Consider the following 25,993-nt stretch of genomic DNA (forward strand, 5'->3'; position numbering starts at 1 on the left):
GATTGATGCTGAGTTCGAAAATGTGTTTGAAATAACTGGACTGTTGGGGATAGACTGATTATCTATCGGTAACTCGGGACTAGCTAAAGCGACTTCGCTAGCTAATGACTCTGGCGAGTTGGGTACTGAGTGATAAACAGTTGTATCGGGTAATCTGAACTGCCCAGGTAATTCTAGGTTCAATGAATCGTCGCTTGGTGCTGTGGGCACGTAGAACGGATTCGATTCTGTGTCTGTAGGTGAACACACAACAGGCTCTCTAAAACGAACGGTCTTAGAAGTGCTAGCTATGTTGCTCGAAGTTGTAGCGTTGGTATCAATGCTGAGTGCTGGAGGGACTTGTCCTCTAGCTTTTGGTTTCCCTCTGGGAAATAAGATCTGCTCTGGGTTTTCGTTTACAGGTACAAGTCCTGTCGACTGAGAATTGTTTGTTTGACGAGCTTTAGATTTAGCTCGAGTCAAAATGGCTGTAGCTTGCGACTCGTCTGAGTAGCTTTGCGTGATGCTGGGTAATTCTGTTTGTGCTGGTGCAATAGGCGGTAGCCTAGACGTTGTAGAAGTGAAAGGAAATGAAATTGCAAAGGGAAAACCCTTAAACTGAAACTCCCCTCGCGGTGGGCTCCAGATAAAGAGGCAGGAATGTAATAGACGGCGTAGCTATGAAATAACAACACCACTAACACAATAGCTGCTGCTTGTAATGCAAGTTCGTGGGGAGATAATGCAATATAAAGGTTTTGTATGCGCAAGAAGGACAATCAACGGACAAAGGAAGGGGCTGGACTCTCTAGCTAGTAGTTGTATAACCACCGGCTAACTTCTGGAACTCTAGCTACGTGCGTTCGCAGCGCTAAGTGCCAACCAATAGCGTTCAGGAAAGAGCTGCAATGGCTAAACCCGCCGGTAAAGCTACTGACTCCGTCTCAGCAACCAAAGAAGCTACCGACTTATACCTCTCCTGGATATAAGCTGCGATGTCAACCCGGCTAGTCTCTTAAACTATCTTACTACTGGCAACTTAGTGAATTCGAAAAGCTAACGCTTTGATTCGACTAACTGTTTAGCTGAGGTCAAGGCCCCTTAGAATGTTCTCAAGCTAGTTTATTCCGACTACACTCCGTTAATTGTTACTTTAATTTCACAATCCTCAGAGCGAAGCGTCAGCAAGAGGTTCCTAGAAGGTTCCTTGCCTCTCTGCGCTCGCCTGGGGGGTTTATATAGCTTTAGCTACGAGTCGTTACAAAAGGAAATATGTACTAAAGGAAATGTTAAGTCCATGTGATAATGAAGCTACAGATCTACTGTCCAATAAAAAGAGAAATCTATGTCATATGATTTAGCTGAGTCGTCATAGAGCATATGGTACTCTATCGGCAGGAGCTACAGGCGAAGACTAACTCAACAGTTCATGTTAAGCGATCTTGAGTTCCTAGCTGCGCTACCTAGGCTGAACGATGTGCTGATCTATTCTTAGCTGCCGCACGGCAACACTTAGCTACTATTTCCAATTGACCTTTTATGGAAGCAGGTCCATGTGCTGAATACCCAGAGTCGGAGCTAGGGTTTATTATCCCCATATAATGTCGGATTTACGGAGCTACCTCTGATCTTCATCGGATCGAAGTGCGATCAAGCTGGATTCTCCATTGGGAGTATAGGATCCACATGTTAGCCGCACTCGCTAAGATTACATGTCATTCCACGACTGGCCAAGGCTTAACTTGGTCTACATGCAGAGGCTCATTATAGCTAGACATATGTTCGTCATAGCTAAAGGCTATAGTTTCCCTAATGGTACAGTTTTCCCATATAGGAGCCGGTGATCCCTCATGTAGACTCACAATGAATGGTATACTCTGCTGAGTGACGAGTAAGGGTTATAGGATGATGTAGCTAAGCCTGTAATGAGCTATAGCTCATAGCTAAGACATATTTCAAGCGTAAAACGGCTTGGGCCGTAACATCTCCCCCCCACTAATAGATGACTGTCCTCAGTCACTAGACACTATGGCTCTTTGTGCTGTTTCTGGATATAGCTAGTACACCTTTTTCTAGTTGGACTTAGCTGCGTCTGTTCTGTATGGCAAGCTGCGCTGATTATGACTTGTCATGTCAAGCTACCTTGCGATCGGACCAATCGGTTCGTAGTTATGGGCTTTTTCACCTCGCAAAGTTAATTTGACAGAGCCTGTCTTCTCTCGATCGATACTAAGACTTATTCGGAATCTTCTTCCCTGAACATTCTTAAAATATACGCCTCAAGTTTGATCGGTCTTTACTTTGGACCAATCGTTGGCACACCAACTGTTGTGATTTAGATAAGATGGCCACTGATAAGCTGTAAGGTTTTCTGAGACGAAGTTCGATTAAGCACGACCCTAGACAATTTGATTTGTAGCTGGGGCATGTCTAAGTTCGCCGCTTCGCTCGAGCTAAGCTCTTTACATACTGATATTACACTTTTGATTTCTGTTATGATGTAACGATCGATAGGGCTTTCTGGACATATAAAGACGCCCAAGGCCGTTGTCGACTGCAACCTTTCTTTCCCTTTTCTTTGATTCCCCATGCCTAGTCGTCGTCACCTTAGCCCGACTCAATCTGAGGAAGAGACTGTGATTGCTTATCGCCTCAAAAAGGAGAAGCTAGCTAAGCAAACGCGCGAGGCTGAGAAAGCCGCCCAAAGGCGCAAACTCAAAGCTCAGTTGGCTGCGCTTTCGGATGATGCGGAGGACGACCTTCAAGAGGAGTTTCCACCGCGTTTGGAGAAGAAACGGGCTCAAGTCCCTAAAGCTCGTAGGTTTTCTTTGGGCTCTGGGATTAGCTATTACTGATGCTGATTTGTTTCTGATTCTAGCTGTTGACGAAGAGGAGGTAGAGTAAGTAGCTTGCTACTTTTATTGTTCAAGCTAACTTTGTCTTTTCCTAGAGAAATCTCGTCTGATGCTGAAGAGGCTGAACCCACAACGGAGGAAGAAGCTCCTCCTCCGAAGGCGTCGCGTTCAAAACGTCGTTACACTGGTACCCCCCCTCCTAAAGCTGCTAAAGCTATCAAGCAGGAGAAAGCTTCCGATGCTCCGTCCCAAGCTAGGACTGTTAAGGCTCAACCCAAAGCTTTCGTCGGCAAGCCCGTAGCTAGAGCCACCACATCCGTTTCTACCACTCGACAAGCTAAAGGAAAGGCTAAGCAGGCTAAGGGGTCTTCTCCTGACCGCTCGGTTCTATCAATCAAGGAGAATACAAAGCTTCAAGCCGCCAATCCTCCTCCGGTGAAGGCTAAACGTGGTAGCTTTCGTTTTTATTCTTCTGTCTTTGCCTAGCTAACCCATTCTGGACTGGCAGGTAACCGGAACACTACTAGACTTGTGGACGACTATGCTTTAGTTTCCAGCCATCCGTTCCTTGATCACCTTCCTGCCCTTTTTCAGGTTGCTAGGTCTTTTAGCTCTGTACGTCTGTCAACTTCTTTTTATGCTGTCGCTGTAGCTAACGGGTTTTTATTGCTGTTACAGAATACCTTGCCAGCAGGTGGGGATTGTATATCCTGCAAGGCTAATTTCTTAGCTTGTGGCCACCGTTTCAAAGCTCCTGCTGCTGATGTAGAGGCGGCTACTGCTGACGTCAAAGCTACAGCTTCGGACGCCGCTGCTCTCATTTCCTGCGGTGCTTGTGCTCGTCTGGGCCGTCCGCACTGTTCTCACGCTAAGCCGGCTGGTTTAGCTCAATACTTAGCAGAGGTATTAAGGCTTTACGGGCTGTCTAGCGAGTCGCGTGCGTACCTCTTTTATTCATATAGCTGATTTTTACTGATGATTTAGCTTAGATCTACGTGTTAGCTCTCGCAATATCAGCGTAGGGATTACGGAGCTAGCTAGCATCCGAAAACTTTATAGCTTAGTCGAGGCGCGCGTTATCTCTGACACTGCTCGTCACGCTGCTGAAATCCTGGCAGCTAAGGCCGAACATGAAAACGATCCTGACTATTTCGTTGGCGCTGGTCTTATTTCTAGCAAGGACCAGCTCCCTGATCTGTTTTCTATCTGCGATAGCTTTTTCCCTTCCGACGATGAGTCCCCTGAAGAAGCTGCTGTGCGTCCCTACCAAGCTAATCGTTCTTTACTTCTGTTCATCGAAGAAGTCAACGGTTTGAAAGAGGGGGGAAACGTCTGGCCCTCCCTTCCTGAGCATCCCGGTGTTTGAATGAATATCTGTTTTTGATGCGTCGACTCTTACGTGATCTAAGTCCATTAGGTATTTGAGAAACCTTAGCTAGCGTATAGGGCCGTTTTCCATTATCTTTTTGCTCCATATGGCAAATTTCAAATGTTTAATGAATGGACCTTGCGTTAGCTTCCGCTTCCTCTGCCTTTTGACTAAGATCTACTGCATGTCTATAGCCTAATAGATCTCCATTTACTACTGAATTTCGCTGAATTTTGCTGTACCTAAGTCCCTATCTCCCCCCTACTATGAAATGACGTCCTCGTCATTGTAGCTAGAGGGTGACCTCGAAATCGATACAACTGGTGTGTTAGCGATCTATGATTGGCGTAGGACGTCCGCTTAGCTATGCGGTACCATCGCCTATCTAGATTCGCCTGCTGAGTATTTTGTCGATTCCATTTTTGCTGGTGCTGATATGTTTTTCCTTCGAGGTCGGGGTGGGTATAAAGGGTGTAGCTCGTTGCGTCGGTCTAACCAGCAACGATTTATCTGGACCCCCGACTTCCTCATGCCAAACGACACCCCGACTTCTGCTGCTAGCTTACCTGCTTTACTCCCCGAAACTGATCATGCTCGTGTAGACTTGGATGACAATGTTGCCAATTTCTATCACAGGCTCGATCGTCTCAAGCAGAAGCAGACTACTAAGACATCTGTCCTGAATGCTCTAACTGCTATAGTTCCTGTCTGTGTATGTATCTGCTAGCTAATGGTGTCGCTGGTCATAGCTAACTACCATTGTCTGATTTTTAGGAGAGCATGCTTCAACGCCTCGCTATCGATCCAGCTGCTCTTGAGCACCCTTCAATTTTCCAACTCCTGCGCCGAGGCCGTCGATGCTTTGAGATATGGCAGAACGATCATGACAATTCATACAGGATGCCACCAGTCCACAATCGCATCAAGAGCACTCTAGCTCAGAAGTCTCGTACCCAAGCTACATCGAATCAGAATGCCGACGCTGCAGCTGACACTGATGCCGCTCCTGCTACTCCTGTTATTCCTGCTAAGGTCCCTATGGACCCGGTTCATGCTGAAGCTGTACCTCCTAAGAAGAAGGTGACTTTTTATTCACTTAGCTGTCATTCTTCTACTGAAGCTACTCCCATAGCGTCGTCGTGGCAAGCTCCCCAAGTCCGCAGAGACCGTAGCTTCTTCTGACGAGGAGGGCGAGAACGCTGAGGAGGTTGTCATCTGCAATCATAATCCTGAGGAACGAGTTTTAACTCTCCCCGAGAACTCTGCTGTGAGTAGCTACGATCTTAGCTACTCGTTTTCTATATGCTGATTCTGCTGTTAGGCCATGCAAGTTGACGACGAGGGAGGTCCCGTTGAAGCCACTGTCACAACTGATACTACTCCGACTACTGAGAGTCGTACTCGTAGCAATTCTTGCTCAGCTATAGTAAGCTTTCGTTTTGCAACCCTCCAAGATCAATAGCTAAGGCCATTCTTTTGTATTCCTAGCCTAAGGCCGCTCGCGCACACACGGTGCGTATTCCTTATGCCCATGTTCCGGGTCTCGATACCAATAGCTGGACTTATAAGCGAGCTGTACAGATCCTTTCAGGACTTGGATCTTCTGCCACTGGTACCCCCGTTATCCAAGCTGGTACCTCGTATCCCTTGCATGGAAGACCCTTAAGCTAATGAGCGATGCCTCTTTTTCAGGTACCAGTATGGTTAGCTACCTGCAAGGTCTCTCGCTTCGGGCCGTTGAGTTGGACCATGCTCAAGCTAGCGCTGCCGACATCGGTCTGTTGGCTTACAGGACCTTAGCTACTACTGGTGCTTTAGTCGCTGCTGCTCATGACTTGGAAGTGGCTGCTCGCCGTTACAAGTATTATTCCAACCATCACGATATGCTTGTCAAGCTAGCTGAGGAACGTTCCAAAGCGTCTTAGCTGTAGGACTGCTGTATCGAGCGTACTTCTGTATTTATAGTCTCACTTAGAATAGCTACGCTTGATTTCTATAATAACAAGACTTCTTTGCTGTTGTCTTACTCCTAGGCATCGTCCTCATGTTCTGAGACATTACCTGTGTCGGAGTCTACTGTGGTTTCTTCTAGGAGCTGTAGTTCTTCGATATCTGCGTCCAATAGCTGTTGAACCTTTTCGCTGAGTGTGATCTTTTGCCTAGCTAAGTATGGTACAACACGAAATGCTGCCACCTTATTCTGCCAAACTGATCCATCGTACTCGCAAACTATGTAGGCTCCGCCTTTGAGTCTTTTGACTATTACTACGGGCCCCAGATATCTAGATTTCATTTTTCTGTCCGCTGACATTTCGATAGCTGAATTTCGCACTAAAGCTAGATCGCCTGACTTTAGATTGAACTCCTTTATTTTATGCTGCATGGTTTGCTCCAACTGAAGAGCTCGTCTTAGCTTCTCGTCGTTGACTCTTTGTCGCATTTGTTCGACATGAGTTACGTGTTTAGCTAGGGCCTGTGCTCTTAATCCAATCAAGTCTGCTGTGGAAACGAGTGTCTCAGGGAACTTGACTAACCAGGTTGCTTCAATTATATCTAGAGGCAACGTTGGATGTGCTCCAGTGATCATGAAGTAAGGAGAACATCCAGTTCCCTTTCTTACAGTGATTCTGTCTGCCCAAGCTACGTGATGAAGATGCCAGAACCATTTCTTTACGTCTCCGGCTGTAGCTTTGTATAGCATTTGCCTGACATCCCAGTGAGGATGCTCGATTACTCCGTTAGCTTGCGAATTGTATGGGGAGATAGCTACTCCTTTAATGCCATACTTTTCTTCAAGCCACTTGACTGCTTTTCTAAATGCTGATCCATTGTCTGTGACTATTTTCTGTTAGAGTGAGCAAGCAGTCTACACTTGGTTGTTGATGGACTTAGATATATGCGGACGAGTTTAGTCACATGATAGCTTAGTCATGTATGGTTGAACTCCCCTGTGGACGCTTCAGAGGCCTTAGCTTCTTACAGTGTATCCACAGGTGAGTACAAGTTATTAGAACTTAATACAGCTTCTTACAGTGTATCCACAGTTTGTCCTTGGGATTGCTCAGTCAGTTCCTATCCGATTGACTCGCTTCTAGGCTCGTTAGGATCGCCACTGCAACCGCTATCGTTCTACGTTTAACATTTTCACGAGGCTACCCCATCGACATATAATGTCTTCGAAGATCCAAGATCCAATAGCTTTAGCGTCTTCCTTTCTAAGTGCTCTAGCTTCCATCCAAGATGACAACGCACACCTTCCATGAACAATGTATTTACATCCGTTCGAAGGTGGAGTCATGTGAACAGTATCTGCATGCAACACTTGAAATATAGAAGGGGTATGGGTAACTACTGGTGGCAATTCTAATGCCATTTTCTGTCTGACTTGGCAGAGATGACATGACTTGACGTACCAAGCTACATCTCCATCTACTTCTGGCCACCAGAAGCGCTGAGCTATTAGTTTACTAGTCACATAAGCGCCTCGATGTCCTAGCTTATCATGGCATTCTCGCATTATTCTCATGCGATCTTCTATTTCGACCACTAGCTGAGGAAATCCGGATCCTGCAGTCTTTCGAAAGAGTCTCCCTTCCTTATCTAGCCAGAAGTGGGAAGCTGCTCTCACAAAACGAGCTTTAGCTGGACTCATTTTATGGAGGTCCACGTTCTTTGGGTCGTTAGCTAGCCATTCTCTGATTGCTGGTAACTGTGCATCTTGACGCTTTGCTTCAAGGGTGCGTCTATCCTCATCATAGGGACTGATCTGATCATCTTCTGATGCTTCTAAAGCTGACTGCTCTAGCGTTGCCACTTGTCCTAAGAATACTTTGTATGTAGCTAGACAATTATCGCTAGTAGCTAGTCAAGCTCGCTGCTGTATTTCTTGTTCTGTAGCTACCCTTGCCAGTTGATAGACAGGAGTATCATTTATTATCTGTTGAAGATAACCTGTTTGATTATCGATTTCATCGACAAAAGCTTCAAGAGGAAGAGGATCTTCATCGTCAGGATTTTCCTTGACTAGTTCAAAGTCCTCTTCTCCATCCTCGGAGCCATCATCAAATCGTCTAGCTAAGGGATCCCCTGGGTACCATTTACGTCGCGATAGGCCATCTGGCCCAAAGCTTTTTCCTTTCTTGTGTAGAAGCGTAAAATGGAAGTGGGTTCTGATGTAGTCCACCCAGCGATTCACCGTCGCATTTGGTAGCTTTCCAGGATTGTTTAACATCCCAAAGAGATACTTAGCGTCAGTTTCTACCACTAAGTTTCGGCATCCCCTCAACAGGTATATCTCTTCTTCTAAGGCCATTCTCAAGCCACATAGCTCTCGCTTTGGTTGAGAATACCTTTGCTGTCTCTCATCCATTAAGATCGAATTGAATTTCACATAATGGACTAGCTTCTGATCGTTTTCGTCTCGCTGATATAAGTAGTATCCTACTCCTCTCCAGCTAGAGTCAACCGCAAGAACTAACGGTTCGCTACTGGGGAACTTAGGATTTCTGGTATGAAGGCACATAGCTATGCTGTCCTTCAAGCGCTGTTGTGCTGTAATCTGTTTGGGACCCCATTCAAAGGGTACGCCTTTCTTACAGATGTTGTACAGAGGGGAAGCTAACGTTACAAAGTGCGGAATATGGTTCCTACACTGAACAGCTGTTCCTAGGAAAGCTCTGACGTCGGTGGTGTCCATACAGTCACCCCATCGTAGTATCTTCCCAATGGTATCGCTAGAAGGTTTCGGCCTTGATAGCTACACTCGAAACCTACTATAGTGATATAGTCTGCACATATAGTTGTCTTAGGCCCTGAGAATGTGCCTCCTGCGTACTTCATTCGCTGTAAGATTCTGTTGACTGTCTGAAAGTGCTCATATATAAAACGACGAATGCCCGAGTTCTCTTTCAGAACTTCGTAGCTATCCACCGATCCCTCTAGCTCGTAGCGAGAGCGTGGGCCTCTGATGGGTACATCATCTATATATGGCAATGTATACTCTAGGACTTCGTCTCTAAGAATATAAGTAACATCCTCATGAAATATAGGTACCGAGTTGGTCCATCCCATAGGTAGTGTTACTAGTCTGAGTGCCCCAAAGGGTGACTGAAATGTTGTAAGGTCTCTGGATACTGTAGCTAGCTTACGATTGTCGTAGCCGACCCATAAGTCCAAGATTCCGTTACAAGCTCTGCCTGCGAAGTGCATAGCTAATTCTTCTGTTGCTGGAGGAAGCCCAGAATGCGCAATAGTTACGCGATTCAGAGGCTCTAAGCTATGGACTAGCCGTAAGCTTTTACCATCCTTCTTGACTACGCAGAACCACTTAGATCGATAAGATGAATTAGACGGCTCGTATACACCTGTGTCTATTTTCCTCTTAATGATCTTGCAGACTTCTTCGTAGATAGCTGGAGGTATTCTGAAGTGCTTCTCAACCCAAGGGGTATGAGCTACTGTAGGTATTTCTACTGCTGGGAAGTATTCTTCTTTGAAGCTTCCTCTTTCACTGTCTTCCCAAGCGAAAGCTCCATTCTGTTCTGCAATCATCCAATGCATTAGCTTTCGTTCTTCAGGCCATAAGAAGTCTCCTGAGTGCGTTGAGTCTAGCTTTTCCTTTTGCTCCTGTGTATATCTTCCCTTAGGTTCGAAATCCTTAGGTTTTACAGGTAGCTGAGGCATCTCCGCCAAGGGGTCTCCCGTGATATGTCTCAAAATGCGAAACTTATCTGGTAGCTCTCCCAAGACAGGCTTGACTTTCAAAGCGACTGGTTTATACTTCTTAGCTAGAACTAATGCTGGATCCATTCCTTCTTGATCTTATACCACCACCTTCCCTTTTGGGACTTTGGTGTGGAAGAGCGTCTTAGTTGGAATACATATTGTTTCTTAGGGATAACGCTTGATATCTCGCGACCCCTCCATTGTCTACAAGTATGGCCGAATACCGCGATCGTCCGTACCCCGCCCGTCCATCCCGCCCGTCGTCTCCAACGGGCTCACACAGGAGCAGAGCCTCCCAAAGCAGCACGCATTCTCGATTCATCGGAGCTCTGGATGCTGCCAAATCATCTGTCAAATCCTCCATCAAAGCTCTTAAGCCCAAGAGGAAGAACTTCATCGAAGAAGGGTTCGAAAGAATCGCCGCGGAGGAAAAGACGCTCATGGAAAGAGCAGAATTAGAGGTCGTTCCCACGTCGCAGGAGAACGAAAAGGAGCTGGAGGAACTCAGGGAAGAGATACTAGCTTCGAGGAGATATGCTGAGGACTCGGATGATGATGAGGAAGTAGCAGAAAGCAGCGACGAAGAAAACGACGACGCAAAAGCCGCCGCCGTACCAAGCCAAACAGATTCTAAAATTTGGAATCAATTCTCAACCCCGCCAGCGGAGCTCATGACGACTCCGCCCCTCCCTTCCCCTCTTGATGCGTCCCAGACGATGTACGGATTCCCAACCCCTTCCCCAGCGCTCCTCGACCACCCAGCGTTGAGGGACGCGCGTACACCACCCGGAACCCACGAGGTCTTGCCCGATTTGGACAAGACCCCAACTACGCCCCGGGTAATGAAAATTACCGAGGCCGAAGCTTACGCGCTCAAAGTCCGAGCGGCAAATGACTTGGACAGCCATATCATGACAGGCGTCAGCATGTCATCAAATCAATTCGAAGAGAATGTCAACAAGTCTAAGGAGATAGTTGGCGAAATAGTAGATGCAGAGATACGGAGCTCATCGCCCGACCTTCCATCCGAGCCGTGGACGTTTTCTGAGGACCAAGTTGCGGGCTTCAGAGAGAACTTGAACGGGATCCTAAATAGCATGGCCCGTATCACACCCAGGATGGCGACCAACCCGGACGCTATCGCCTTTGAACTTGCCAAATTCGTGGGCAGGCTTATCAATTCTGAGTGGGCTGAAGTCAAGGTTGGACATGAATCCATAGCGTCAGTCATCAGAGAAGCAGCAACGTATCACACCCCAGTCGATATTCCCCCTCCCCCGCCGGTGAAGAACGTCAAGTTCGCACCAACCCCCATCCCCACACCAGCAAGCGCACCGACTCCCATGGAAGTCGATGTGTCACCTCCGAGGATCCCGGCCGCCGCTAAAGGAAAGAAAAAGGCCTCCCCTCCTCCCCCTACTCCACAACACCCGGTCACCACCTCGCCGGTGATCGCGTCTCCCATCAAGATTAGCGCGGTTCCCAAACCGCTGGTCCAACCCACAAAGACTGGCAAACAAGTTAAGCCAGTCTCTTCTTATATGCCCATTAAGCTGTCGGTGGTTACCAAGCCGACAGCGACTAACGAGACGCTAGCGGGAGTCACGCCCCGTATGCCCGAGTCCGGTTTCAGCTGGCAAGCTAAGGGCAGAGACGCTAGCGGGAGTAACGCCCCGTCCACCAGTGCAGTCCCTGCTGCCGGCAGGAACAGAGACGCTAGCGGGAGTAACGCCCCGTTGAACCCGCCCAAGAGCGGTAAAGGTGCCCCAGGTAAGTCAGGGGCATCTACCACAGCAGAACACGGAACTCGTCCCGGTCCTCCCCCCGTCCCCATGCACTCCAAACCAAATTCTCAGTCTAGGAGTAATGAGATGAAGAATAATGCGCGTGCGTTCGCTGCACGTGTTGTACCCAAATCATATGCCCAGGCGGCTAAGCAGTCTGCGGCGCCTACCGCCCCCGCTCCCATTGTCATGGAAGAAACCATTCAATGGGCAAAAGCATTATGAGAACAGTGTCCTGAAATGACGATGCAGGATGCTTTGAAAGCAGTTGCTCCGGTGGTCAATACGCCACCCAGCTCGAACGAAGTTATTGTGCCAAAGTCGAAGAAGGCGCTTGCGGCCCAAAAAGCCGCCCAAGGAATTACGGGTGGACTCAATCGGAAGTCCGCTCAGTTTGCATTTTCTCACATCGTTCAACCAGAACGATTTGGTGACATGGGGAAAGTAGTTGATGCCATGAACAGGTATCTAGTATTCCATAAATCGCAGATGAGGGTTCAAAATGGCCGCTTGTTCAAGAACGTTGTCCACTTTTATCTTAACTTAGTACCTAACAAACAGGGGTTCATGTTGATAAGAGAGTCGTTATACAAAGCGTTGGAAGCAGAACTCCCTGAAGGGGACAACGATCTGCCCAATGCACCACAGTCTGTAGCCCACTTGATTCTGAAAGGGTTCGATTATTTTACTAGCCAGTACAACAAACGCCCGGAAGATATTCTCACGGGTGATCAAGTGATTGAAGCTATGGGGTCTGTTGACCAATTCCGTGGCTTGGAATGCGTTAGAAAGCCTGCTGTTGTCCGATCTCGAGGATCAAGGGACATGGCGGTTGCGTTTGTAGATGTTTGGGATTCAAAGACTGGGTCGCGTACGAAAGACCTAGTAAATAAAGTATATCATATTCGAGGTAAACTTATTAAAGTAGAATATGCTAGACAGAGAGAGTTTGTTCCACAGTGTCAGAAGTGTTGGAAATGGAACCACGGAACATCCCGGTGTCGCCTCAGCCATCAGCTGTGCGCCCGATGCGGTCAACCCCACATGACCAAGAACCACACCTTGTTCGCTACATGTTGCGGAGCGGCAAGGAAGAAGGAGGATTGGACAGGAGAGTGCAAGCACGAGATAAAGTGCATCAATTGCAAGGGCAATCACACCGCCGACTCCACCAAATGCACGTATAAGCGGCATCAGAACAATATTTCGTGGCATGATCAAAGGCGTGCGACGGATATGGCTATTGAACGAGAAAAGCGTGACAACAGGCGTCGCACCATTCATCAAGCTCGTCAACTCGACGACGAGCAAATTATCGAAATTCCCTCCTCTTCTGAATGAATTGTACAACAGGAGAAGATACTAATACTATTAGCAGACCTAAACCAACTGCACCACGATCATTGAAATATTTAACTATTCTATCATTCAATGCGCGCAAGAGTTGGGAAACCACCTCTATCGTATTGGACAAATGTGCCGGATATGTGGACATCATCATGTTCCAGGAACCGGGGTGGAAAGGTGTGAGGAGGCAACCTTCTACCAAAAATAAGGAGGGCGACGTGGCGTGCGGCCCTCCTTTACACAACTCGTGGCGTCCTTTCACGGAAGCTTTCGACAACAGAGATGAAGATAGAGCAGCCAGAAGGGTGCTCACGTACATCAATAGACGACTGGATATTTTCAAACCACAACTCCGGTCAGACATCATCAAGCATCGTGACGCATCTCTAATCACTTTGCACATTCCTCAACCTCGTAGGGACATTCCTCACGAATTTAATATCCTCAATGTCTATAATGATGGGGAAACGCATGCGGCGGTGCATGAACTTAGACGGATTACGGAATCTCTGCCACGGGTATCGTTGTGCGCAGGAGATTTCAACATCCAAGATTGTACATGGGACGAAGGAGTGGTTAATCAAATCAGACCCTCTTCTCCTTTCATGAGACTTCAGGAACTGTTCACAGACCTGGAAATTCAATATGTGCACCCCATTAACAGAGGAACACCAACGAGGATACCAGACGATGCCGAATTGCGAGCGTCCGTCATAGATCTTGTTGCAGCATCAGCAGCCTTGACCAACCAAGAAGGATTCCACTACAAAGTCAAAGTGGATGACAGAGAGAGATGGGGGTCGGACCACCGACCCCTCCAGATAGAGGTGCTGATTTCGGGGAGTGAACCGGAGATGAGGTGTAAAAGGAAGATAGAAGCGTGGTCGGAAGAGGAGGACGATTACGTGACACAGATATGCGGAGATTTAGGCAGAATGATTGAGAACGTTTCTGAAACAGCGGAGGATTTGGAAGCGACTATGGGAAGAGTATCTAATGCGTTCGAAAGAGCATGGGAAGAGTATTCGGAGGAAAGGAAACCAAGCCGCCATGGGAAGAAGTGGTGGAATGAGGAATGTAAGAAGGTTTATCAGGAAATGGGAGAGAATGGTGGACCTAGAAACAGAGAAATGCGTAATAAGATGAGGAGAACTTTACGTGTAGCGAGGCGCCAATATTTTGATAAACAAATTCATAGTATGGAAAGTGACAGGAAGAGACCATGGGATTTGATGCCATGGACTAGAGAAAGGAAGATGCCAGCGGTGGAGGCGATCCTGGATAGTGAGGGGAATTCGTGCAACAATGAGGAAAAGCTGTTCGAAACTTTACATAACACATACAATGCGGCGGACAATAGAGAGGTTGATATGAGTAGCATGTATAGGGAGTTAGAGGAGTTTGAGGAGAGGGAATGGGTGAAGTTCTCTGTTCAAGAATTTCATGACGCGCTCAAGAACTGTGCCAAGAACACGGCACCTGGGCCAGACCACGTCTCTTGGAGATTGTGGAAGCGATTTGCGACAGATGATACAGTCTGCCAATTCGTCACAAAGATAGCTAATGCCTGTTTTGATACTGGGTATTGGCCTCAACATTTCAAGCAATCTATTTCGGTGATCATTCCGAAACCGGGCAAACCGTCATACGACAAGGCCAAATCATTCAGGCCTATCGTCCTACTCAATACGATGGGGAAACTCATTGAAAAAATGATCGCGCGGAGGCTTCAGTTCGAGAGTATTGAAGCCGGTGTCATTCACCCTTGTCAAACTGGAGGTATACTCCAAAGATCGGTCGAGGATGCAGCAGTCGCACTTACACATCATGTTCGTACGGCGTGGGCAAAGAAAAAGGTGACTTCAGTTTTGGCTTTCGATGTAGCACAATTCTTTCCTTCTTTAAATCATAACGTTCTTTCTAAAATTTTTAAACATTTTGGATTTTCGGCTAGTGTAGTTTCTTTTTTCTCTGATTATTTAGTAGGAAGAAAAACGCAATATTCCATTGACAATATTACTTCTCCTTTATTCGATAGTAATGTAGGAGTTGGACAAGGTAGCGCGCTGTCGCCTATACTCTCTGCTTTGTATATAGCGCCATGTTTTCATTTACTGGACAAATGGGTCAAAGACGAGGAGGACCGTATTCATTTTCCTTTAATATCTTTTCTTTCTTTTGTAGACGATGGACTTCTTGTTGCTACGGGGGATTGTAGAATGGACACTCACGACACTCTAAAAGAGGCGTATGCCCAAATGACTTCCATTTTCAAGGACTTCGGACTTGTTATGGAACATACAAAGACGGAATTATTCAATTTTGCGGACTCCGCCCGTAACAAAAACTCGCCAAACCCTAGCATCAATTTAGGTGTGGCCCCCTTCACTCGAGAATCCCCATGTGTTCCCAAAAACGTGTGGAGATATCTCGGAATCATGTTTGATCGTAATTTGACCTTTCGTGATCACGTCAAATTTTATTCCACCAAGTCGGTCTCTGCAGTTCGTTGTATGAAATCGCTTGGAAACTCCAATCGAGGATTGACGCCAAAACAAAAGCGTCTCCTCTACATTTCGTGCATTCAACCAATAGCAACATTCGGACTACGCTGTTGGTATAAACCGGGAACGAGAGCATTTAAATCTAACATCAAAATGCTCCGTCTCACTCATAATCAAGGAGCGCGCTGGATTACGGGCGCGTTCAGAACTTCTCCAATGGGAGCCATGTCGGCCGTGGCTGGTCTCATGCCTCTCCACCTCCAACTCAAGAAACTGTTTGAGAGATCGGTCATCCGCATCAACACGCTTCATCCGCACCACCCCGTTCTTTCACTATTAGAGCGGCGAAAAGCCAAAGGATCTACCCTACATCCCAACGCCTTGGAACGCAAGTCCAAGACGATCCGCAAAGTCATCAAGTCTCCATTAGACTCGGTGATAGATAATCCTTCCTCAGAGATCTTCGACCCCCTCTCTGAACATATCACACCTGGACATCGGCTTGTGGACCGACATCCAGACAAAGTCAAGTTCGTTCTCATGCCAAAGAATCACAAGGACAGAGACGAATACCACAGCAAACTGAACCTTGCTCCCGTAACGGAACCGAACGCCCTGCATCTGTTTACAGCAGGCGTCAAGCACAAGTTCGACCCTAGTGTGCCTGTGCCGCATCGAACTCACTCGCATATCGCGCTTGTCACAGTCTTTAAAGGACAAGCCATCACTTCTAAAACGAGGGCCGCCGGAAGGCGGGTCAACGATGAAACAATTGTCGGATGGTCTACATTTCTGGCATTAATCAAAGCGCACAAGAAGCTTCAAAAGGGATGGCCTATTTCCAAGGTTGTTCTTTACACTACGTCCCAGTTGATCGTCAAGAATCTGATGTCAACCAACTCCAAACCGCTCGGATCACAGCTGTCTATTGCTGTATCCCTAGCCTTCGACGCCATTGCCACAGACTTCCCAGAGGTTGAAATTGAAGTGCGAGGCTTTAACAAATCGTGGGCCACGGCCCCGGGTACCTATACAGAGGACTCGGGAATGTTACAGCCATTAGCTCAAAGAGCATATTATTCAGCGGAGACAGCAAGGACGTTTACAGAGCGCTCCCTCTCATTCCCTCAATCTGCCTCTTATCACTACACGAGACAGAAAACAACACGAGACACCATCTATCTATGGCAAATAGGTTTCCAAGGAGTCTGCACGCCAAGCGAGCCGCCACCATACATGCTGTCTTTGGATAGTATAGGAACGCGCTCAGGACCTCCAGTCCGCTCGCAAGGACACAACGTGCCGCCACCACACATGCTGCCTTCGGGTAGTATAGGAACGCGCTCAAGACTCGGGAACAATCCAAGCGAGCCGCCACCACACATTCCGTCTTCGGATGGTATAGGAACGCGCTCAGGACCTTCGGTCCGCTCGCAAATGCAAAGTTCACCAAATCATATTCAGTCTTGCTTCAAAGGTAATGGCTGGTATGACATTACTGACAAGGAAGGCAATGAAATACTTCCAAGTCATTTACAAGGTGGCCCTTGGTTCCAATCTTATCAAGGAGTCAAGGCTGCCAGTAACTCGCCACTCTTCGCTCGTCTCATGCGAGTCATGTGCAACCATGCACCGATAGGGGAATATAGAGTGAGGTTCTTCCCAAAGGAGCCTTACAAATCATGCCAATGCGATCTCAAGTCACCTGAGACTCGGCAACATCTACTAATGGTCTGTCCTCTGTTCGTGAGGCGGATCAATCATTACGACTTGGACGGTATCACTACTATACGTGGACTCATTCTGTTCCTCCAAGATAATCCCCAAGCGTTCAGTTTCGAACCACCGGAATTGCCGCGACTTGCAGACGAAAGCTGGCCAGCGTACAGGAGAGAATTAGAGTTGGCTAGAGAAGCAGAGAATAAAAGGAGAAAGGAAAAGAGACTTCCTCCATTAGTCGGGCCGATCTTCTTGCACGAGTCGATCGAGTTCGTAAGACATTGGAATGTGTGGGAGATAGATGACGGATGGGGAGATATCTTCTATGCGGCGATGAGAGAGATCAAGCCTGTCTCGCAGGCGGTGTTGAAAAGAGGTAGAAGACGGATGATTTTCTTTTATCTTGTGTACGAACGTTTCTGTTTCTTTGTTTACTTAGCTGTACTTGTATCCAGATTCGAACAGTCTCTTCTTTCTTTTTCTTTTTCTCTTTTAGCTTCGACCTTGTCAGCTGGATACTTTCGCGTAGAGTAGTTAAGTACAGGTGATGAAAAGTACGGGGAACGCGTCATGGCACCCTTTAAGTAGTTTTGAAATAAACTATGATGATTACAAAAAAAAAAAAAAAAAAATGGAGGACTTACTGGAAGTGGTAGGGGTAGAACTGGCTTCTCTTCAGGAGGAACTGAAGCGGACGGAGTGGGAGTCTTAGGACGAGCAGGAGGGATGTGATTATCACCCCCTTCATCCTGTAGAGGTGGCAGTCCCGAGTGTGATAATGTATCATTAGGAATTGGTAGTGACTCTGGTAGGCAAGCAAATGACGGGACAGCCTCGAGTTGGGCTTTGGAAGTGCCTGTTAGAGTGTGAGCAAGCAGTCACAAGTGTAGTTGGTGGACTTAGATATATGCGGACGAGTTTAGTCACATGATAGCTTAGTCATGTATGGTTGAACTCCCCTGTGGACGCTTCAGAGGCCTTAGCTTCTTACAGTCTGTCCACAGGTGAGTACAAGTTGTTAGAACTCAATACAGCTTCTTACAGTCTGTCCACAGTTTGTTCTAGGGATTGCTCAGTCAGTTCTTATCCGTTCAGCTCGTTTCTAGGCTCGTTAGGATCGCCACTGCAACCGCTATCGTTCTACGCTTAACAGTGCCCGGAAAGTATCTCTCATCAAAATCAGCTCTCTCGGAGATCATGGTTCGCTTAGTGACTGGGTTGTAGAATTTCCAGCCTTTGTATCCAGCCGGATAGCCTATAAAGACACACTTCTCGTAGTGAGGCTGAATAGAATTTCGCTTATCTCGTTGTACATGGACATAGGAAGTGCACCCCCATACCCGGAGATGTGAGACATCAGGTTTTCGCTTATAGAAAGCTTGGAAGGGAGTAGTGCCCAAAAGCGAAGCAGTGGGAAGCATATTCCAGACATGAACCATAGACAAGATACATTCACCCCAGAACGAACCAGGTAGCCGAGATTCCGAGAGCATAGCAGTGATCCTCTCTCCCATAGTCCTATTAGCACGTTCTGCAAGTCCATTCTGTTGAGGTCTATTTCGAGTAGAATGCCTCCTCTCGATGCCAGCTTCCTGTGTGAAGGCTAGAAAAGCCTTAGACATATACTCGCCACCCTTGTCATCCTGTAGAGCTCGCAGTTTGACTCCGAGTTGAGTCTCAGCCCAGGATTTGTAGACTTTGAACGCTTCAAATGCCTCAGACTTTGCTTTAAGCAGATACACTGCCCGAAAACGTGTCGAGTCGTCGATGAAGGTAATCCAGTACTTGTAGCCTGAGTGAGTAGAGACTGGGAGCGGTCCATGAAGGTCTGAATGCACAAGCTCAAGAGGAGAGCGATTGTGATTCAAGGAGGAGGGAAAAGGATGGGAATGCATCTTGCCAGCAAGGCAGGGCTCACAGATAGCATCAGGAGGCGAATTTGACTCGAGTTTCAAGCCAGTAACTAGCTCCTTACTGATCATAGACTTCACATCAGCGTAGTTGTGATGAATGAAGCCACGATGCCATAGCGAGATGTCAACTGGGAGAGTGGAGACAGAAAAAGCAGCCTCCGAAGTGAGAGTTGAGCCGTCGAGCTCAGCAGAGTTGTTGGAATGGATAGTGGCCGTGAAAAGCGAAATCCCTTGGTATTTGAAGTCAATAGAATGAGCAGAGATGGTGATATTTTTTTTTTTTTTTTTTTTTTTTTGTAATCATCATAGTTTATTTCAAAACTACTTAAAGGGTGCCATGACACGTTCCCCGTACTTTTCATCACCTGTACTTAACTACTCTACGCGAAAGTATCCAGCTGACAAGGTCGAAGCTAAAAGAGAAAAAGAAAAAGAAAGAAGAGACTGTTCGAATCTGGATACAAGTACAGCTAAGTAAACAAAGAAACAGAAACGTTCGTACACAAGATAAAAGAAAATCATCCGTCTTCTACCTCTTTTCAACACCGCCTGCGAGACAGGCTTGATCTCTCTCATCGCCGCATAGAAGATATCTCCCCATCCGTCATCTATCTCCCACACATTCCAATGTCTTACGAACTCGATAGACTTGTGCAAGAATATCGGCCCGACTAGTGGAGGAAGCCTTTGCTTCTGTTAGGTGATGACAGGACAAGTCACCTGACAGTTCGGAGCTCTGTGCTCTCACATAATCTGTACTGTGCCTCAGCCCCTGCAGCAGGCCCTCAGTCGTGGGTTCCACCTCTAGGCCTAAGATGTATACATATAACATCTTAGCTACTATATACTAAGATCATATAGCTCAGTGGTTAGAGCTTCCTAGTGCAATTGGGATGGTCCCAGGTTCAAACCCTGGTGTGGTCACTTTTCTATCTTGACAGCTTCTTCCTCCTTTTATTCTCAGCATCTCTAGCCAACTCTAACTCTCTCCTGTATGCTGGCCAGCTTTCGTCTGCAAGTCGCGATAGTTCCGGTGGTTCGAAACTGAATGCTTGGGGATTGTCTTGAAGGAACAGAATAAGTCCACATATAGTAGTGATACCGTCCAAGTCGTAATGATTGATCCGCCTCACGAACAGAGGACAGACCATTAGTAGATGTTGCCGCGTCTCCGGTGACTTGAGATCGCATTGACACGATTTGTAAGGCTCCTCTGGGAAGAACCTCACTCTATATTCCCCTATCGGTGCATGGTTGCACATGACTCGCATGAGACAAGCGAAGAGTGGCGAGTTGCTGGCAGCTTTGACTCCTTGATAATTTTGGAACCATGGACCGCCTTGTAAATGACTTGGAAGTACTTCGTTGCCTTCCTTGTCAGTAATTTCATACCAGCTGTTACCTTTGAAACAAGACTGGATATGATAAGAAGAACCTTGTATTTGCGAGCGGACCGAAGGCCCTGAGCGCGTTCCTATACTATCCGAAGACGGCATGTGTGGTGGCGGCTCGCGTGATGCGTTCCCGAGTCTCGAGCGCGTTCCTATACTTCCCGAAGAAAGCATGTGTGGTGGCGGCACGTTGTGTCCTTGCGAGCGAACCGATGGTCCTGAGCGCGTTCCTATACCATCTGAGGACGGCATGTGTGGTGGCGGCTCGCTTGGCGTGCAGACTCCTTGGAAACCGATTTGCCATAAGTAAATGGCGTCTCGCGTAGTTTTCTGTCTCGTGTAGTGATACAAAGCAGATTGAGGGAATGAGAGAGAGTGCTCTGTAAACGTCCTTGCGGTCTCCGCTGAATGATATGCTCTTTGAGCCAACGGCTGTAACATTCCCGAGTCCTCTGTATAGGTGCCCGGAGCTGTGGCCCACGATTTGTTAAAGCCTCGCACTTCAATTTCGACCTCTGGGAAGTCTGTAGCAATGGCGTCGAAGGCTAGGGATACAGCAATAGAAAGCTGTGATCTGAGCGGTTTGGAGTTGGTTGACATCAGATTCTTGACATGGTGTAGAGGACGACCTTGGAGATAGGCCATCCCTTTTGAAGCTTCTTATGCGCTTTGATTAATGCCAGAAATGTTGACCATCCGACAATTGTTTCATCGTTGACCCGCCTTCCGGCGGCCCTCGTTTTAGAAGTTACGGCTTGTCCTTTGAATACTGTGACAAGCGCAATATGCGAGTGAGTTCGATGCGGCACGGGCATGCTAGGATCAAACTTGTGTTTGACGCCTGCTGTAAACAGATGCAGGGCGTTCGGTTCCGTTACGGGAGCAAGGTTCAATTTGCTGTGGTATTCGTCTCTGTCTTTGCGATTCTTTGGCATGAGAACGAATTTGACTTTGTCTGGATGTCGGTCCACAAGCCGATGTCCAGGTTTGATGTGTTCAGAGAGGGGGTCGAATATCTCTGAGGAAGGGTTGTCAATCACCGAGTCCAATGGAGACTTGATGACTTTGCGGATTGTCTTGGATTTGCGTTCCAAGGCGTTGGGATGTAGGGTAGATCCTTTGGCTTTTCGCCGCTCTAATAGTGAAAGAACGGGGTGGTGCGGGTGAAGCGTGTTGATGCGGATGACCGATCTCTCAAACAGCTTCTTAAGTTGGAGGTGGAGAGGCATGAGACCAGCCACGGCCGACATGTCTCCCATAGGAGAAGTTCTGAATGCGCCTGTAATCCAGCGCGCTCCTTGATTATGAGTGAGACGGAGCATTTTGATGTTAGATTTAAATGCTCTCGTTCCCGGTTTGTACCAACAGCGTAATCCGAATGTCACTATTGGTTGGATGCACGAGATGTAAAGGAGACGCTTTTGTTTTGGCGTCAATCCTCGGTTGGAATTTCCAAGCGACTTCATGCAACGAACTGCAGAAACCGACTTGGTGGAATAAAATTTGACGTGATCGCGAAAGGTCAAATTACGATCAAACATGATTCCAAGATATCTCCACACGTCTTTGGGGACACATGGAGACTCGCGGGTGAAAGGGGCCACTCCCAAATTCATGCTGGGATTTGGCGAGTTTTTGTTACGGGCGGAGTCCGCAAAATTGAACAATTCCGTCTTTGTATGTTCCATAACCAGGCCAAAGTCCTTGAAAATGGAAGTCATTTGGGCATACGCCTCTTTAAGAGTGTCGTGAGTGTCCATTCTACAATCCCCGTAGCAACAAGAAGTCCATCGTCTACAAAAGAAAGAAAAGAAATTAAAGGAAAATGAATACGGTCCTCCTCGTCTTTGACCCATTTGTCCAGTAAATGAAAACACGGCGCTATATACAAAGCAGAGAGTATAGGCGACAGTGCGCTACCTTGACCAACTCCTACATTACTATCGAATAGAGGAGAAGTGATATTGTCTATGGAATATTGCGTTTTTCTTCCTACTAAATAATCAGAGAAAAAAGAAACTACACTAGCCGAAAACCCAAAATGTTTGAAAATTTTAGAAAGAACGTTATGATTTAGAGAAGGAAAGAATTGTGCTACATCAAAAGCCAAAACTGAAGTCACCTTTTTCTTTGCCCACGCCGTACGAACATGATGTGTTAATGCGACTGCTGCATCCTCAACCGATCTTTGGAGTATACCTCCGGTTTGACAAGGATGAATGACACCGGCTTCGATGCTCTCGAACTGAAGCCTCCGCACGATCATTTTCTCAATGAGTTTCCCCATCGTGTTGAGTAAGACGATAGGCCTGAACGATTTGGCCTTGTCGTATGACGGTTTGCCCGGTTTCGGAATGATCACCGAAATGGACTGTTTGAAGTGTTGAGGCCAGTACCCAGTATCAAAACAGGCATTAGCTATCTTCGTGACGAATTGGCAGACTGTATCATCTGTCGCAAATCGCTTCCACAATCTCCAGGAGACGTGATCTGGCCCAGGTGCCGTGTTCTTGGCACAATTCTTGAGCGCATCGTGAAATTCTTGAACAGAAAACTTCACCCATTCCCTCTCCTCGAACTCTTCTAACTCTCTATACATGCTGCTCATATCCACCTCTCTATTATCCGCCGCATTGTACGTATTGTGAAGGGTTTCAAACAGTTTCTCCTCATTGTTGCATGAATTTCCTTCACTGTCTAGGATCGCCTCTACCGCCGGCATCTTCCTCTCTCTAGTCCATGGCATCAAGTCCTATGGTCTTTTCCTATCACTTGCCATACTATGAATTTGTTTGTCAAAGTATTGTCTCCTTGCTACGTGCAACGTCTTCTTCATTTTATTACGCATTTCTCTATTCCTAGGCCCTCCATTCTCCCCCATCTCCTGGTATGCCTTCTTACAATCCTCATTCCACCACTTCTTCCCGTGACGGCTCGGTTTTCTCTCTTCTGAGTACTCCTCCCATGCTCTTTCAAACGCAGTAGACACTCTTCCCATTGTTGCCTCCAAGTCCTCCACCGACTCAGATGCATTTTCTATCAGCCTGCCAATATCTCCGCATATCTGTGCCACGTAGTCGTCCTCCTCCTCCGACCACGCTTCAATCTTCTGCTTACACCTCATCTCTGGCTCACTTCCTGAGATCGGCACCTCAATTTGAAGAGGCCGGTGATCCGACCCCCACCTTTCTCTATCATCCACCTTCACTTTGTAGTGGAATCCTTCTTGGTTAACCAAGGCCGCTGATGCTGTGACCAAGTCAATAACAGATGCTCGTGACTCCGCATCGTCAGGTATCCTCGTTGGTGTTCCTCTGTTTACGGGGTGCACGTATTGAATTTCCAGGTCTGTGAACAGCTCCTGAAGCCTCATGAAGGGAGAGGAGGGCCTGATTTGATTGACCGCTCCTTCGTCCCATGTACGATCTTGGATATTGAAGTCCCCTGCACACAACGATATCCGTGGCAAAGTCTCAGTGATCCGTCTAAGTTCATGCACCGCCGCATGTGTTTCCCCTTCATTGTATACGTTGAGGATGTTGAATTCGTGAGGTATACCTCTACGAGGTTGAGGAATGTGCAAAGTGACTAATGATGCGTCACGATGTTTAAGGATGTCTGACCGGAGTTGTGGTTTGAAAACATCCAGTCGTCTGTTGATGTAAGTGAGCACCCTTCTGGCTGCTCTATCTTCATCTCTGTTGTCGAAAGCTTCCGTGAAAGGACGCCACGAGTTGTGTAAAGGAGGGCCGCACGCCACGTCGCCCTCCTTGTTTTTGGTAGAAGGTTGTCTCCTCACACCCTTCCACCCCGGCTCCTGGAACATGATTATGTCCACATATCCGGCACATTTGTCCAGTACGATAGAGGTGGTTTCCCAACTCTTACGCGCATTGAATGATAAAATAGTCAAGTATTGTAATGACCGTGGTGCAGATTGTTCAGGTCTGCTAATAGTATTAATGTCTCTTTCCGTTGTACTATTCATTCGGAAGAAGAAGGGATTTCGATAATTTGCTCGTCGTCAAGTTGACGAGCTTGGTGAATGGTTCGGCGCCTGTTGTCGCGCTTTTCTCTTTCAATTGCCATATCCGTAGCACGCCTTTGATCATGCCACGAAATGTTGTTCTGATGCCGCTTATACGTGCATTTGGTGGAGTCGGCATTGTGGTTGCCTTTGCAATTGATGCACTTTATCTCGTGCTTGCATTCTCCTGTCCAATCCTCCTTCTTCCTTGCCGCTCCGCAACATGTAGCGAACAAGGTGTGGTTCTTGGTCATGTGGGGTTGACCGCATCGGGCGCACAGCTGATGGCTGAGGCGACACCGGGATGTTCCGTGGTTCCATTTCCAACACTTCTGACACTGTGGAACGAACTCTCTCTGTCTAGCATATTCTACTTTAATAAGTTTACCTCGAATATGATATACTTTATTTACTAGGTCTTTCGTACGCGACCCAGTCTTTGAATCCCAAACATCTACAAACGCAACCGCCATGTCCCTTGATCCTCGAGATCGGACAACAGCAGGCTTTCTAACGCATTCCAAGCCACGGAATTGGTCAACAGACCCCATAGCTTCAATCACTTGATCACCCGTGAGGATATCTTCCGGGCGTTTATTGTATTGGCTAGTGAAATAATCGAACCCTTTCAGAATCAAGTGGGCTACAGATTGTGGTGCATTGGGCAGATCATTGTCCCCTTCAGGGAGTTCTGCTTCCAACGCTTTGTATAACGACTCTCTTATCAACATGAACCCCTGTTTGTTAGGTACTAAGTTAAGATAAAAGTGGACGACATTCTTGAACAAGCAGCCATTTTGGACCCTCATCTGCGATTTATGGAATACTAGATACCTGTTCATGGCATCAACTACTTTCCCCATGTCACCGAAGTGTTCCGGTTGAACAATGTGGGAGAAAGCGAACTGAGCGGACTTCCGATTGAGTCCACCCGTAATTCCTTGGGCGGCTTTTTGGGCTGCAAGCGCCTTCTTCGACTTTGGCACTATCACTTCATTCGAGCTTGGTGGCGTGTTGACCACCGGGGCTACCGCTTTCAAAGCATCCTGCATCGTCATTTCAGGACATTGTTCTCGTAGTGCTTTAGCCCATTGGATGGTTTCTTCCATGACAATGGGAGCGGGGGCGGTAGGCGCCACAGACTGCTTGGCCGCCTGGGCATAGGATTTGGGAACGACACGTGCAGCGAACGCACGCGCATTATTCTTCATTTCTGCGCTCCTTGATTGAGAATTCGGCTTGGAGTGCATGGGGACAGGGGGAGGACCAGAACGAGTTCCGTGTTCTGCTGTGGTAGATGCCCCTGACTTACCTGGGGCACCTTTACCGCTCTTGGGCGGGTTCAACGGGGCGTTACTCCCACTAGTGTCTCGACTCCTGC

At 47.3% G+C, this 25,993-nt stretch overlaps 6 protein-coding genes and 1 non-coding gene across 7 annotated transcripts; 4 read left to right on the forward strand and 3 right to left on the reverse strand.

Annotated features, from left to right (window-relative positions):
- Window positions 1-2,567: 2,567 nt before the first annotated feature.
- On the forward strand, window positions 2,568-6,128 carry AGABI2DRAFT_143740 (hypothetical protein; the record flags this gene model as incomplete). The annotated part of the gene is made up of 14 exons (XM_006461969.1): window positions 2,568-2,796; window positions 2,858-2,879; window positions 2,930-3,285; window positions 3,343-3,449; window positions 3,513-3,528; window positions 3,586-3,771; window positions 3,824-4,089; window positions 4,496-4,526; window positions 4,593-4,915; window positions 4,978-5,283; window positions 5,336-5,470; window positions 5,525-5,629; window positions 5,692-5,836; window positions 5,896-6,128. The coding sequence occupies 14 exons, from the start codon at window positions 2,568-2,570 to the stop codon at window positions 6,126-6,128; spliced, it is 2,460 nt and encodes an 819-aa protein (XP_006462032.1).
- Window positions 6,129-12,509: 6,381 nt separating this feature from the next.
- AGABI2DRAFT_45139 (hypothetical protein) lies at window positions 12,510-12,923 on the forward strand (the record flags this gene model as incomplete). The annotated part of the gene is made up of 1 exon (XM_006461448.1): window positions 12,510-12,923. A coding segment is annotated over one exon (414 nt), but the record flags the coding sequence as incomplete, so codon positions are not given.
- Window positions 12,924-13,048: 125 nt separating this feature from the next.
- On the forward strand, window positions 13,049-14,425 carry AGABI2DRAFT_71740 (hypothetical protein; the record flags this gene model as incomplete). Its single annotated transcript, XM_006461970.1, has 1 exon — window positions 13,049-14,425. A coding segment is annotated over one exon (1,377 nt), but the record flags the coding sequence as incomplete, so codon positions are not given.
- A 4,610-nt stretch (window positions 14,426-19,035) lies between these two features.
- Window positions 19,036-19,467, reverse strand: AGABI2DRAFT_45187 (hypothetical protein; the record flags this gene model as incomplete). The annotated part of the gene is made up of 1 exon (XM_006461449.1): window positions 19,036-19,467. A coding segment is annotated over one exon (432 nt), but the record flags the coding sequence as incomplete, so codon positions are not given.
- A 578-nt stretch (window positions 19,468-20,045) lies between these two features.
- On the forward strand, window positions 20,046-20,118 carry AGABI2DRAFT_t58. The gene has a single exon. It is a non-coding gene; the product is annotated as a tRNA-Cys (tRNA).
- A 3,219-nt stretch (window positions 20,119-23,337) lies between these two features.
- AGABI2DRAFT_118891 (hypothetical protein) lies at window positions 23,338-24,411 on the reverse strand (the record flags this gene model as incomplete). The annotated part of the gene is made up of 1 exon (XM_006461971.1): window positions 23,338-24,411. The coding sequence occupies one exon, from the start codon at window positions 24,409-24,411 to the stop codon at window positions 23,338-23,340; it is 1,074 nt and encodes a 357-aa protein (XP_006462034.1).
- Window positions 24,412-24,698: 287 nt separating this feature from the next.
- AGABI2DRAFT_45138 (hypothetical protein) lies at window positions 24,699-25,112 on the reverse strand (the record flags this gene model as incomplete). Its single annotated transcript, XM_006461447.1, has 1 exon — window positions 24,699-25,112. A coding segment is annotated over one exon (414 nt), but the record flags the coding sequence as incomplete, so codon positions are not given.
- Window positions 25,113-25,993: the final 881 nt, after the last annotated feature.

The sequence above is a fragment of the Agaricus bisporus genome, assembly GCF_000300575.1.
Source record: "Agaricus bisporus var. bisporus H97 unplaced genomic scaffold AGABI2scaffold_6, whole genome shotgun sequence".
In the NCBI taxonomy this organism is placed as follows: Eukaryota; Fungi; Basidiomycota; class Agaricomycetes; order Agaricales; family Agaricaceae; genus Agaricus; species Agaricus bisporus.